Raw genomic sequence first — 15936 nt, forward strand, 5'->3', positions numbered from 1 at the left:
GTAATACTAGCCACTATACCACAATCCTTGTTGGTAGAATGCATTTATTTTACTACCTCTGAGGTTGATATAATTAAAGAAATTGAATTCAATTATACCTTGGTATACTATATTACTTATTGTAACTTTAACCTAATAATTTATTTACTTTAATTTATTCAAGCATCTGGCAATTCTGGCTGTCTTCTTTCTCTTCTTTACTTTTGTGGTATTCCTTCGACGAATTTCGGTTATGACCAATGCCTCACTAGCTAAATAGGCATAAGAAAACACTATCTGAAAAAGACAAGGTGCAGCTCGAATTGAACTTGATCAATAATAATTTGCATCCCAAATGTGAGTCGAGGGTATAATAGTTTCAAAAGAAAATACTAGAATAAATATTTAAATTGAAAAATTAATGTTGGTAATTAAACTTTATATTACATACAATTGGTAGTGTATAGAAATTATCATTTCGGATAATCAAAGTAATCTCGTATTTCCATTAATACGTTTTTGTACAAATTTTTATAACTTAAACATTTGTCTCGGACTTTAAACAGAGGCAAAAATTATCCTATTTTAAATAGTGCAAGGAAAAATTTGGTCCTTTTCCCTTGTTTTGGAGCAATCGTTTGTAAAGAAAGTATTGTTGAGCCACTTAGCTAGTTCGAGAGCATTCTTAAGCTAATTGACTAACAACAGGACATTTTTTAACCAATAACATAATAGAAGGTAAAGTTAATCTATTTCAAATAGCTCAGAGATATTTTAAACCTTTTTACCTATATTTTTTTACACAGACAATCGATACTCGACATATAATAGTTTGAAAATGAAATATTAATAACTAATTGCATATCATTTTCAAAATTTCAAATTGTTCAAACCACTAGGTGATACAAGCATTTTTATTATGAGTTTCATATGCATTTTCAATGAGTTTCATAATGTTAAATTTAGAAGAGAAGGAACAATACGTCATTTTAAAGCAAAAATATCCCATTTTTAAGCAACAGAAATCCAATATGCCAGGTTCATACATAAGAATCGAACCGAACCAAACAAGAAAAATTGGATCGAATTGAATTAGCTTCAATTCAGTATTCAATAGATATTATTGAAAAATCGAAAATCGAAAAATGAAAATCAAAATATTGAACCAAACTTTTTAAAAATACGAAATCGAGGTACCGAACAACCATCCTTACCTAATATCTCTTTCACACGCACTCTCCCTTTCCTGAAAGACAAAATCCAAATTTTGTCAAAATACATGTTATTAAATATAATTAGCAAGCTCACACATGCATTCTTTTTCTTATGCATGATTTAAAAATTACTAGTTTCATTTTTCATCCGTCACATTTAATTGTCGTTCTAGCTTAAAAATTTGTCCCAAAATAATTGTCATTTTAGAAAATCAAGGATAAAGTTGACAATTTTTTCTAACTATACCCTAACATTAAAGAAGTTTTCACAATATTTAAGAGGGAAAATTAGTCTATCTTTAATAAATAAGGGAAACTTAGTAAACTACGCATTGTATTTATTGTTTATTCTTAATGGATGTGAAAAAATTTAAGAATTAATTACACTAAACACCCTTGTAATATGACTCGGTTTTAGATACACCCCTGTATTTTAAATTCAAATACTTACACCCCTGTAAAATGAATGTCCTACAATTACATCCCCTATATGGTTTAACCGTAACTAAGCTTATTAAAATATAATTATTAAATGATAAACTAAAACTATAAATAAAACATTTTGTGATTATTTTTTACTAAATTTTACAACGAAGACAAAAAGTTTTAACAAGAAAAATTTATTCTTGTCTTTGATTAAAAAAAGAATAAATATTTTTTGAAGCATTTATCTTTTGAAACTTATTGTAAGAAATGAATACATATTATTTAATAAGATATATGAACTATTATTGATAACTTTCTTGCACTTTAGATATGAAGGTTATTTTTAATTTTATTTAATTATAACATTTTACTATATAGGAAAATTCTTTTTTATTTTTATTTTTTATTTATTTTTCTGCTTCAAAATTATCTTATACTCCATCCGTTTTAATTTATATGAACCCATTGACATTTAAGAAAGAGGGCCTTTTGAAACTTGTAGTTCAAAATAAGCCTTGAAAATTTGTGTGGTACGTAAATCATTAATAAAGTGAATTTGTTTCCAAATTAGGAAAGAGGTCATTCATTTTGGCACGAACTAAAAAGGAAATAGATTCAAATAAATTGAAACAGAGGGAGTATATAATTACTTAGATGAAGTGTAATTTGTGTAGGATTTTCATTATATCAAAGGTTTAATTATTTTTTGAAAAATAGTGATAACATCATGGGGTGTGTAAGTGTTGATTTGGATAATATAAGGGGTTTAAATTTTTGATTTAAAAATACAAGGGCTTTGTCTGTAATTGAATCATAATACAGGAGCATTTTGTGTAATTAACTGAAAATTAAATGAACAGTTAAAATGGGTTGGAGCCCAATGGAATAGAGCGTCACGCAAATATACAACTCAACATAAAAATATTACGTCACGTAGCCCATATATACAATATCATACAATATTATATATCCGGGGGGAGAGCATTATACATAATGTATTAACCTTGTATAAAAATGTATTATAGTGTAAAAAGGGTGTTTATATACAAACTCAAAATATATCCACGTGTCATAAATATTTTCTCCCAGTAGACATATAGCGTAATTTTCTCATAATTTTATTTAGAGACTTTTTTTAATTTTTTTTTTTTATATGCAGAGACTTAATAAGGTAAAACTGCATTTAAGAAGTTATCCGAGAAGTTCTAGTCACTTATTAAATGCTAATCTTCAATGAAAGATAACTAACTGATGTATTATGGTTAGATGTTAAAGATGTTCACACATAAATAAAAGAAAAATCCTAAACTAAAGTTCACACTGGCATTTACAACTTGTTGCGAAATTTAAGTAATTACTTTTTCAATTTTGTTCCCGGATTGCATGAATAAACAATGCAAAGAGCTACACGAAACCAACAAATATAAGTCATAACAACATTCATTTTGCATTAATGGAAATTTAAGAAAATACCTACTAAAATAATTTATTAAAAAGTAGACTTGTATTAATTGTGGTTGGTTAAGTAGATTCACCCCCTTTTTCTCACCTGGATTATCAAAATTTGTCTTGTAAAAAATGAGTACAAAAGTTTTAACTTATCTAGACTTAATACCTTTTTTGCATATAATAAACTATGTATAATTACAAATACTACTTAAGTAGGCTATTTTGTCTATAACATTTATTTCATAATTTTAAATAAATACTGCATTTACTTAACATCAATTGCTTTTTTCATTAATTTAGTCTTCTTGTATATATATATATATATTTTATTTTATTTTTAAAATAGATTTGTATTAATTGTGGGTTGGTAAAGTAAATTGACCCCTTTTTTGCTCAGCTGGATTATTAAAATTTGTCCTTAACAAATGAGGGGGTAGAAAAGTTTGAACTTATCTGTGACAAAAGAGGACTTATCACCTTTTCTTGTTACAACTCTCTCTCTACACACAAAACTTGCAAGTCATAAAAAAAAAAAAAGAAGAAACAAAGAGAGTTTTAGAGAGAGAGAGAGAGAGATGACAGGAGAGAAAAACAACAACTCCGGGGAGTCTGAGGCTGTGGCCGGCGAGAATGTTGTCAGTCCTGAGCAGCCTTCTGATGGAGTTGAGGAGAAAGAGAGAGATGGGGTTGCTGAAGGGGCTGGCGAGCAAGAAGGGAATGCCAGAGAGGAAGAAGGGGATGCCAGAGAGAAAGAGGATGAAGAGAAAATCGAAGAAGGGGAGGGTGAAGAGGAAATAGCCGATGCTGAAAAACCCAAACTTGCTGAAGGCTTTTATGAGATTGAGACCATAAGAAGAAAGAGGATCAGAAAGGTGTGTTTTATTCCTTTGATAATTTTTACAGTCCTACATTTGCTTACATAGACTTGGGCAATTCTCTCCTCATGAGCTAGCTTTTGGGGTTGAGTCAGGCCCACTGTGATATCTTTACAATAATCAACATGCTGTCCCAGCAAGATTGGGCATAAATAGGTAGCGTTTGGACATAGATTTGGTTGAAACTTTAAAATAATGAGTTTTTTAAGTTTTATTGATAAATAGTTTTTGGAAGTTGAAGTTGTGTTTGAACATGCATTTTAATTGAAGTTTTATGACTGCAAGAAATTTTTTGCCAGTTTTTGGAACTTGAATTTTTTTTTCTCGAAGAACTGATCAAATTCTATGAACAAACAATGTTTTCAATTTTTCTTTTTGAAAAAAAAGTAAACAACAAATCTATGTCCAGTTTTTGGAACTTGATTTTTTTTTCCTAAAAACTAATCAAATTCCATGAACAAACATGGTGTTCAATTCTGTTTTCTGAAAAAAAAAAAGTAAAAGAATCCAAAAGGGAGCATAGTTCGTGTGAAGCATTTTTCTTGTTTTTCTCCTTTTTTTTTGGGTTACCTTTTTTCTTTATCCTGATTTTGTGTCTTCAATTGCTTTGGTTGTATGGATTTGCGAATCTTGAAAATGCTGTGGAAAACAAAGGGCAAAGCTCAGTATCTAATCAAATGGTAAGTTTACTATGTAATAGATGTATAAAGTTGTTTACTTTGCTTCCCATTTTCCATAATTTGAATTTGCGAAGATAGAGGGTGTGTTCGGTATGTTTTTCATCAAAATAAGTGGGTTTCTTACTTATTTTCTTGTGTTCGGTATTTAAGCAAAAAACATTATCCTAAAAGGATTTGTATATAATCTAGGCAATTACTATGGGGAGGTGGGGGTGTGAGGTGATTGGGTTTGGGGATACAGGGGTGGGGTGAAGATGAGGTGTCTTGGAGGGTGAGGAGGACACAATCAACTTGGAATACCACTTGTGGAACTTGTTTTCCCTACTTCCACTAGGGAAGTTTTTTTCCTCATTTGTAAGGAACTTGTTTTCCTAGAGAGAATGTTTTGCCAAAAATTTGACCAACCGAACATGGAAAAATTGGAAAACATTTCCTCCATACCGAACACACCCAGAAAGCCCGTGAATTTTGCTTGATTGAAGGACAAGATTCTGTTTTTGTTTTTTTACAGGCGAGGCTGGCCGGAGAGTGCAAACACATGGGAACCTGTGGAGAACCTAATGACGTGCTACGATGTTATTGATGCATATGAAGAGAGGTGTTCCTTTTACTACCACATTATCTGTCCATTGCACCTTTACTTGAGTATACTAGTTGGCAGACTTGCTTTAATAGGAGTATGGGATGTTGATTTTTTGGCCTTTTTTCTTATTTGTTGTGCTTTCTTTTGCCTTTTGAAGCTTGCAGTCTGGGAAACAACGATCCACACGTAAGCGTAAGCGGAAGCAAGGGGTTACTCACACTCAAATCAAAAGAAAGCAGCAGCAACAACATTCCCCTGCAGATGGCACATCTGATGTGCCTGCAGTGGAGGTTAGGATAATTGAGGAACCTGTATCTTCACCTCCTTTGGCTAGCTTGAATGCGACTGATCATGTGGATAGTAATGGTAGTGGTTTGAATAATAACAATGTGGATGAAGTGGCGAATGGAAATGATTTGATGTTGGATTCCTCTGAAAAAGAAGTTGAAGAGCAAAACGAATCGGGTTTGAAGCTTAGTAAACTAAAGGGAGCGATGGCAACCAAAGAAACCTCTGTGGATAGTAATGGTAGTGGTTTGAATAATAACAATGTGGATGAAGTGCGGAATGGCAATGATTTGATGTTGGATTCCTCTGAAAAAGAAGTTGGAGAGCAAAACGAATTGGGTGTGACGCTTAGTGAACTAAAGGGAACGATGGCAACAAAAGAGACCTCTGCGGATAGATCCGGCAATGGCTTCCCAAGTGAATTTTCAACGGCGAATGAAACAGAATCGCTTCAGTCTGGTCGCCATACAGGAGCTAAAAGGAGGAAGCCTGCTGTTGTTCGGAGGTTTAAACAGGTCACTACTTCAGGTGTAGTGAATGATCCCCAAGATGCTGTAGCAAGGGGCCCTTTGGTTGCATTCATGCAGGAAGAAATTCACGATCATGGATGTGTGGGCAATGCTTTTGGTTGCAATAATAAGTGCGATAATTCCAAAGATGCATATGTCATAACAGAAATTATTAAGCCCATGAGCTATTCAGCATCTATTACATCAAATGACGTGCAGGATGTGTCTGTGGCCTTTCTAGTTAAGAGGTCTGTGACTTCTAACCTACTTTCTTGTCTTAATCAAAATTCTCTTCGTGTCTATTATGTTTTTATGTCACTCAGCTGCAAAGAATCTTAGCTTCACCTTTAGTTAGAGTGAAATTAGTGAACTTCTTTCAAATGAACAAAAGACATGTGCTGCACACTAAAATTTTTTGTTTACTCACTTATCTAAGTTACTTAAGTTATTCTTGGATGTAATATTTTCTGCATGCCATTTATCGGATTAATTGGCGTTTCTTGATTATAATGTTTTTGCCAGTGTCTCAAGTCTCAAATTGTCTTGTTTGGTGCCCATTTTCTTGTTAGGATTTAAAATCCCAAATCCGACTTTGTAAGCGATTCTGTGAAAGATTGGAGGGTCACAAATTGGACCACTTAAATACCAATCTCTTAGACAGAACCTACTTACGCCGTGATGTAAGCGAAGAATAAATAACACACACGTATTTATAGTGTTCACCCTCAACGTGAGAGCTACGTCCACGTTGCCGCAGATCTTATTAAAGAAGAAATATTACAAGTGTTTACAACACTCAACCTCACAACCCCAATCCCAATGACACTCAAGAATTTTACCACACAAAATTCTCTCAAAGACCTTCTCTTACTTAGGCCTTTCACTAAGAGTATTTCTCTTAGATTTTCTCTCTTTGGGATGTGTTGTCTTCTTCAATTTGGTGTATTTAGCAAATGAGAAAGCTTCCTATTTATAGGTGTGAGATGAACCTATCGATGTCATTGGTGACTCAAGCAAGCACTTGACAATTTGCCAAATACAAGGAAGATGTTTTCTTCCTTAAAACAAGGAAGTGTTTTCTTCCTCAAAACAAGGGAAGTGTTTTCTTCCCAAAATAAGGGATGGACCCAACAAATCTCCCACTCAAGATCGAAGAAATTTGTCTTCACACTTTGATCGACGTGACTCTTTCCTAGTTTCATACGTAGTGCGGGGCAACCGAAGCCGAACACGCCCGCTTGTCAACATCACCACCGTTGTCGCATTAACATAACCTTGCAATCCTCGTTTCGATTTTCGGAAATACGAGCCGAACTCGAGCTACCTTTCGATATCTCGAATATCCACTTCACAGCCTCCGTTGTTGCTTTTCCGGATTGCTCATAAATCGGCCGACAACTCCCACCGCATGTGCAATGTCCGGTATCTTGTCCATCCGTTTCTTCTCATCCTCGGTTGTCGACGACCGATCCTTTCGACAACCGAAAGTCTCCGACAGAAAGGCCGATCGGCTTGGCATCACGCATGTTGAACTTTTTGATAACTTTCCTCACATATTCTTCTGCGAGCGTTCGATGCCCTCTTTCGTTCGAAATCCCTTGCAAACTTGACCTTGCTTTATAATGCCTTCTTCCATCGGGTTCTTCCTTTATCCGATAAACCCATTTGTTTTGCAATGCCCTCTTATCCTTTCGGGCAATTCGGCTAATTCCCATGTATGATTTGCCGATAGGGAGTCCATCTCATCTTTCATTCGCAGCTCCCACTTAGTCGATTCATCGACTTGCATTGCTTCTTCATAACATTCCGCTCACCCCTATCGCCGAGTAGAATGTAGTTGAGGGATGGAGAGTACCGTGAATCGGCTTCCCGATCCCGGATGATCTACGCAAGATTCCGTGATTGGCGTCCGTTGATTTGTTTCGTAATCGCACTTTCATCGCACCTTAGGATTATTTGTTCCTCCGCCCCGCCGTACTGCTCGGGCCGGCGCGCTCGTGTGTCGAAAGTCCCTCAAATCGACTATTTCCGATTCCTTGTCCCGACATTCCGAATTTTTTTGCAACTTGTCTTTGTACGCACTCTTCATCAAGACAACATTTCGCTCGTTGATGATCTTCCGATTTTGTTCATCCCAAAATCGATAACCAAGCTCGGTGTCACCATAGCCAATAAAGTAACACTTCTTTGATTTTGGATCAAGCTTGCTTCTAGCCGTATCATCATTATGAACATATGATAAGCGTACCGAACACTTTCGTAAATGAAAGATTTACCTTCTTGCCACTCCGGACTTCTTCCTCGAATTCTCGAAATCCAAGGGAACCGACGGTCCTCGGTTAATTAAGAAAGGCCGCGGTATTGAGACCGCATCCGCCCGTAATGTCTTGGGCGGGCCCCGAGTGTATTCTCATACTCCGAGCACGCTCGTTCAACGTTCGGTTCATTCTTTCGGCTACTCCATTTTGTTGCGGCGTTCCAGGAATAGTCTTCATCATCTTGATTCCATTATCGGCACAATACCGTTTGAAATCACCATCAATGTATTCTCCGCCGTCGTTGTCGGACCTCAAACACTTCAACTTCGAGGTTTGTTTCATTCTCGACCATGGCTTTCCATCTTTTGAATACACTAAACACATCGGATTTATTTTTCATAAAATAAACCCACACCTTCCCGGTTGAATCATCAACGAAGGTCACGTAGTAGTGTGATCCTCCAAGAGAGGAACGCATGGTAGGTCCCCACACGTCCGTGTGCACCAATTCCAGCCTTTTCGACCTTCAACTCCCCGCCCGCATTTGAGAAGCTTACTCGCTTTTGTTTTCCGAGAATGCAGCCTCTCACACGTATGAAGGTCCACCGTCTTCGCCTCCGAATTAAGCCATTTGTCACCAATGTGAGCCTTCATCCCTTCGGGTCGATATGTCCCACCGACAATGCCACAAACTGTTTCTTTGTGTTGTCAACCACAACAACAAAGATCACGACGACGCTAGTCGTCATGTGTAGAAAGTGCCAATCTTCTTTCCTCGCCAACTACCATAGCACCTTTTCGCCACCTTCCAAGACCCATTACCAAAATCGAGATCATATCCCTCATCATCAAGCCGACCTACCGAGATCGGTGTTTCGCATCGTACTTTGGAACATGTCTAACTTTTGTAATCTTCCACGAGATCCATTTGACATCTTCAAATTAATGTCTCCCCGTGCCAACAACGTCTAGCGGCTCTCCATCGCTAAATAAACTTTGCCGAGATTCCCACCACGTAGTTTGTCATTATATCATGATGTGGGGTGGTATGAAAGGACGCTCCCGAGTCAAGCACCCAAGAGTCTATCGGGCTGTCAACCGACAAGCAACAACGCATCGCCAATGTCTTCCGTAGCGCGTTGATTCCGGCCCCTTCGTCGTCCTCCTTCTTGGCGCCCGGCAGCTTCTTCGAAGTGACCTGGTTTTCCACAGCTTCCAACACTTATGTGTTCGTCCCGGTCCGGATCGACCCCCGCCATTCCTTGACTTCGATCCGCCCTATTTCGGTTGTTGTTTCGCTGTACCTGTCTCGTTTTCAACATTAAAAGCGTAACTCGTCGACGCTCTCCGAACCGTCCCCGCGCACCTCCTCGCAAGGATACGATCCCTAACATCGTTGAACTTTAGTTTTATTCGCCGACGTAATTACTAACCGCCGCTCTCATTGGCTCCCGTACTATTTGGTAGGGATGCCAACAAAATTAGAGCTTGCACTTCATCATCAAAATCAATTTTTACCGATGACAATTGATTTACAATGGTATTGAATTCATTTACGTGCGCATAAAAGAATACGAGCATTTTCCATCATCTTTAGATGAAATAGTTTCTTCACGAGAAATACCTTATTATTTGCCGAAGGTTTCTCATACATATCGACAATACCTTCATCATATCTCGCGGTGGTCTTTTCCTTTGCCACGTTGCGAGCAACGTTCTTTGACAAGCGTCACCGAATGACTTTAACTTGTCCGTCGAGGAGATCCCAATCGCTTGCTTCATCTCCTCCGGTTTTGGACTCGCAGGTTCATGAAGTTTTCTCGCCATATAAATAATCTTCAATTTGCATTCTCCGTAATGCAAAATCTTGTACCATCGAATTTACCGATGCCGTGCGTCGTACCATCTTCGCCTCCCATCGTTTCTAAATCACAACACAACCCGTTGCTCGATACGCATTGTTAGGATTTAAAATCCCAAATCCGACTTTTGTAAGCGATTCCCGTGAAAGATTGGAGGGTCACACCGGACCACTTAAATACCAATCTCCTTAGATGTAACCTACTTACGCCGTGATGTAAGCGAAGAATAAATAACACACACGTATTTATAGTGGTTCACCCTCAACGCGAGAGCTACGTCCACGTTGTCGCTGCAGATCTTATTAAAGAAGAAATATTACAAGTGTTTACAACACTCAACCTCACAACCCCAATCCCAATGACACTCAAGAATTTTACCACACAAAATTCTCTCAAAGACCTTCTCTTACTTAGGCCTTTCACTAAGAGTATTTCTCTTAGATTTTTCTCTCTTTGGGATGTGTTGTCTTCTTCAATTTGGTGTATTTAGCAAATGAGAAAGCTTCCCTATTTATAGGTGTGAGATGAACCTATTGATGTCATTGGTGACTCAAGCAAGCACTTGACAATTTGCCAAATACAAGGAAGATGTTTTCTTCCTTAAAACAAGGGAAGTGTTTTCTTCCTCAAAACAAGGGAAGTGTTTTCTTCCCTAAAATAAGGGATGGACCCAACATTTCTTTCCTTCTATCAATGGTAGTGCAAACTTTTTTCTTTTCTTTTGGAACAGAAATGTCAGTTGGAGTCCAGTGGTTGATCCTAAAGAGAATTGGGTTTCAAGTTGTGGTAGGATGTGCTGAAACCCTTAAACAAAGAAAAAGGAACAGTCTTGAGAGAGATCTTTTGATCAGAAACTCAGAGAGGCCTTTGACTAGAAATGAAAGAGAAAATGATGGACTGTTATCTATCTAAATTGATTTCCTAGGTGACTTTCTTAGCTTGTCCGGTTTTCAGAGCATTCAACAATTACTTAGTTAATCCCTTTATCCCAGTTAGTTTGAGCTTGGTTTGCTACGCTTAGTGATTAAGAAGCGACTTCCCTTTATCAATTGATCATTCCTAGCCATATCCACCACCATCACCGACTTCGCTTTTCAACTCATCTAACAAGGGAACTCCATTCAGCTTTTGCGCAATTCTTTTAACTATCCGAATGGGATACCAATCCTTTGTGGGAAACTTGTCTGTGGCTCCTGGTATCAGTTCTATCCATGCAGAGTAGAAAAGTTTTAATCTCTAACTTGTTATTTACAAATCTGTTAAAAAGCTGTGTTGAAGCAACTAAAATTGTCATGGGATGGGCTATTCCATGACTGATGATAAATTGTAATTCTAGTGCAGTTGGTTGTCATGGTGAAGTTGATATTGTCCATGCTACTTTGGTTGATCTTTGGACCAAAGTTACTTTGCACATTGTTTTGAGTAACACATTCGTTGAGGATATGAGTTGTTGTCTCCTTGTATCGTTTTGAGTAATCCCGAGGTAGCTTTTGAGGCTTAGTTAAGCTAAAGATCCATTTCCTTAATATGGTAGCAGAGCCAGGCTCATCCATGCTCTTGATTTACAAAAAGTTGAGCCTCTTTGAGCATCACCCCAAAACCTTTTAAGGCATTGGTGGAGTGACTCAGTACATTATAAACTCACTTCGAAACCCTTACATAACCAATAAGGGATAAGTGTATTCTCTAACACCTCTTGCACTTGTAACCCTATTCTCGGGTTTAGGCACCATATTCTAGGGTTTATGGTGAAATGTGTGACGATCTCATCTAAAAGCTTAAGTTGTTAGAGAGAACACACTTTTATTTTAGGGGAAATAACTAATATATACAACCCATGCATCTAGTTTGCAGTCATGTAGCCCAATGTATCATCAGTGTATAGATTATGTATAACTATATATATATATATATAATGCGAAACCAACTCAAATTAAAGTGTATAAATAATGTATCTGTTCTGTATAGCTAAAAAAATTGTTAAGCTATATCATCGTCTATATTCTAAAGAGATTTTCACACTAGTTTGCTTTCTAAAAGGAAGAGATTTTCACATTTTTTTCTTTTCTCAAAAAAAAAAAAAAAAAAAAAAAAGGGTCTGGGGGGGGGGGGAAGAAATTTGGACTCTTTTAATCAAGGTTTGTAACCAAAGTACCTATTCAAATGTACACAAAACCCCCTTTTCTTTTGCAATTTAAAGACTATTCTGCTGAATCTCCTTAAGAGAGTCTGTGATTACAGCGATCTTTGGTTAGTGCTTTATTTTGTAAAAACCTTTGAAGTTATTTCCTCATTTATATTATAAACTCATCTCATCCTTTTCTCAAAAAAAGTAGGAACGACATTGCACATGGCCTTTATTATGTCGTAGTTTCTCTAAAACAGCAAGGGTAACATCATATACCTCCGAGCCTATTTCGCAGACATGCTCATCTTAGCTCCCTTACGCTAGTTCATGCTCGTAAATTCACATTTTAGTTTCTCCCACCCCCTACTGACTACAATTTCACAACTTCAAATACCTGAGGAACTAGCCTGATTCCAGCTACAAACAACACCACCTCTGCATTTCAAAACCACAGAAACCACTAACCAGTGCCAACAGCAGAATCCATCCAAATACTGAAAAAGAAGGGAATGTTGTAATTTAAGTTGATGTATTGTTTTTCAGTGGAAGTATCAGTTTTCTAGTTGCACTTGTATTGTGCATGGTGATGGGGGCTTGGTGGTAAGGTTCAAGAGGATGAGTAGGGTTCGATGATGGAAGCGTGATCAAAGTCCAAGTTCTAAATCTAATATTGAAATGCAAAAGATAAGAATTTTGAAAAAAGAATGTATGTATAGGGGGGCCTCTCATTCTGTAACCTCCAGTACTTGTTTAGTGCTTGGGTTCTTTTACCTTTAAAATTTTAACTCACTCACAAAAAATGACATATGTGTCTTTTTGGCCTTGGTTGTGCTGAAATTAAAAGCCTTTTTTTCCTATAATTATTTTAGCATTTCAAATATAATCTGTAAGGTTCAAGCTCTTTTTTGCCCTGCATTCTCTTTTCTTGTTTTCTTGCTTTTGGTTACTTGTTCCCCCAGAAATATAAGAAAGAAACCCTCTTGTGATCAGGATGAGCTAATTGTCCTCAAGATTTCAATTTTCTTTTGTTCCCTTTAGTATGTAGTTTGCTTATACTTTAACTGTGCATTTGAGTGTCCCAAATATGGAACTTAATGTGATTTTGTGATGATTGTGTCTATTCTGTAGCAGCAATATTATGTATGTATGTAGGTATTTTCTTGGATGGGCAATGTGTGTAGGTGTTGTCAGTTTGATCACATCCCCGTCTCTTCCTTTCTGGAGAGACTTTTCTTTTTCACTCTTGGTTTTACCATTCTCATCAGCTTTTACCTTAGTGCCTAGTTCATTGGATAGACAGCTATGCTTGTAGCTTTATTGTCAAATTTTTTATGTAAGTTTTAAGGTTATATGATGGCATTTTGGTATGACTGGCTGCAGGTCTGATGGAACGGAGGTTATGGTGGATAACAAGTTTCTGAAGACGAATAGTCCACTTTTGGTAGCTGTTTCTTTCCTCTCCTATTAATTCTTTCATCATCATAAATTCTGTGATATTATATTTCTAATATGGATTATATTTAAGGACCTTCTCTCGTGTTTCAAAGCTACACCTACCTCTTCTCTTAATATATATCATCCCCATGGACCTCTGTGCGTGAACTTATGTTAAAAATGTTCCAAAAGTAATACACTGTTTTGTTAAAAAATAATAGTGCACTTGAGATAATTATCTGTGGCTTTGATATGTAATTTACTATTACTATCAACTTCTTCAACTTTTTTGGAATCATCACTTTCACTCAAAATTCCTTTATGTATTTTAATTAATTCAAAATAAAAAATAAGTTGATTCTTTGTCTTTTAAGGTTTGATTATTCATTTGATGATCGTCATTTTAAGTGTTATTGACAAAAAAATATACTAATCTACTGGTTTGTGAAGTAATTTCAGAAACTACAGGAAAAGTTTATTTAATTGTAACAAAACTGAAGAGGTTAATGTGATTTAGTATTTCTGTTTTATGTTCTATCATTTATTGACCTACTATTTGCTTTCTTTTGCAGCTGATAAACTTTTACGAGAAGCATCTCCGATATCATCCTACTGAATGAGTGGGCTGCGGTGAAGGTGGAACTGTTCTAGCTAGACTTGTCTCCTATGTATAGGGTTTTGAAATTTTGTAGCAACAGGCTGTAGGTATTAAACCTGTTAGATATTTATTAGGGAGATCAGGAAATCGATAGAGTTAACGCTGCATATTATGGGAAACCCTGCATTAGCTTCAGCTGTTTTTGTCCAAAAGAAAACTAGGAGTTTAAAGATTTATCCGAGTATCAGCCAATGTATGCAATGTAAATTATGATAATATTCTTTTGACATCTTAGGCAAAACCATTACAGGTTCTGTAGTTCAATAGCTTCAGAATGCAGATATCCACAAATGTTTCTGAGTTTGTGGAAATGCTCTGCTGGTGGCTATAATATGGTATGGTAACACCTTTTGTTAGATGAACAGAAGGCAGAATGATTTTAATATAGCTGGTGGACCTTGTTAAATGTTGGATCTTTGCTTTGCTCTCCTCTTTTTCTCAATTGAAAAAACATGTTATGCATGCGCTCATACTCCCTCTGTCTCAAATTATTTGTTGTCGTTCTCTTTTACATGACTCTTAAAAAACGTTATTTAGGAGGTTTTCTTTTACTATTTTACCTTAAGTTATGACTTAAGATATACTCCCTCCGTTCACTTTTATTTGTCCACTATTCCCTTTATAGATTTTCATTTTTACTTGTCAATTTTCACATATTAACGTAAGACAAAAAAAAGAAAAATCTGTTTTACCCTTAGCATTTATTACTCATTTCAAAGCATTTTTTCGACTCCAATACAATTATACACCATTTGATAGGGGTATTGTGGTATAGTATCTATCTTAATCATTGTTTCTTAAACAACGTGAAAAGTCAAAACGTGACAAGTAAAAGTGAACGGAGGGAGTAATTTTTACTCTATTTACGTAACATCTTCATCAATTGAGGTGTTTGTTCTTTTCAAGAACAATTACTATTAAGAGTAAATTGAAAAAAGTAATTCATTTTAAACTTTTTAGATGATAAATAATTTGAGATAATTATTTTTAAGAAATCCGATGCTCCAAATGGAAGAAAGATGGGAAAAGATTAGAGGATGGGAAACATCCAAAGTCAAAGATACCATTTGTAAAATTATTGATGTTAGATCAACTAACCTTTTGCTTTAATTGAAAATCTAACCATCCTCCACCTATTCATTCAATAAAGCATTTACTTTAATAATTGATACTGACATCAAAGTTGCTTTTTCTTTATGAGGAAGACCATGTAATTTCCTCTAGTATGAAATGAAGATGTGAGAGAAACATAGTACATTAAAATGTACTCTCTCCGTTCATTTTTATTTGTCCACTAATTTCTTTAGGGCTTGTTTGGAAAGCCACCCAGGTGATTGGAATTGGGTGTAATTACACAGTTTGACTTGTTTGTTTGACCAGGTAATTACACGGTTAGGTTGGAATTGGGTGTAATTGAGAGGGTGTAATTACACTCTCATTCTCGAGGGGGGGGGGGGGGGGGAGGGGTGAGAATGGGTGTAATTACACCCTGTAATTACATGGTTACCTTTTAGTTTATTTTTTTAATTTTATTTTAATTTATTTTCTTTTTTTAATTTATTTTTATTTCTATTATTTAATTTCTTTTTTATT

General features: G+C 36.1%; 1 protein-coding gene across 1 annotated transcript; it reads left to right on the plus strand.

Moving 5' to 3' along the window:
• The first annotated feature begins 3532 nt into the window (after positions 1–3532).
• On the plus strand, positions 3533–14813 carry LOC132035588 (chromo domain protein LHP1-like). The gene is made up of 6 exons (XM_059425884.1): positions 3533–3940; positions 4598–4623; positions 5135–5221; positions 5364–6251; positions 13632–13692; positions 14258–14813. The coding sequence occupies exons 1-6, from the start codon at positions 3644–3646 to the stop codon at positions 14303–14305; spliced, it is 1407 nt and encodes a 468-aa protein (XP_059281867.1). The 5' UTR covers positions 3533–3643; the 3' UTR covers positions 14306–14813.
• The last annotated feature ends 1123 nt before the right edge of the window (positions 14814–15936 follow it).

The sequence above is a fragment of the Lycium ferocissimum genome, chromosome 10, assembly GCF_029784015.1.
Source record: "Lycium ferocissimum isolate CSIRO_LF1 chromosome 10, AGI_CSIRO_Lferr_CH_V1, whole genome shotgun sequence".
In the NCBI taxonomy this organism is placed as follows: Eukaryota; Viridiplantae; Streptophyta; class Magnoliopsida; order Solanales; family Solanaceae; genus Lycium; species Lycium ferocissimum.

Coding starts and splice junctions, on each gene's coding strand:
- LOC132035588 (XM_059425884.1), top strand. CDS start 3,644: ATGACAGGAGAGAAAAACAACAACTCCGGGGAGTCTGAGGCTGTGGCC. Junction 6,252..13,631: donor GTGGCCTTTCTAGTTAAGAG/GTCTGTGACTTC, acceptor GACTGGCTGCAG/GTCTGATGGAACGGAGGTTA. Junction 13,693..14,257: donor AGACGAATAGTCCACTTTTG/GTAGCTGTTTCT, acceptor TTTCTTTTGCAG/CTGATAAACTTTTACGAGAA.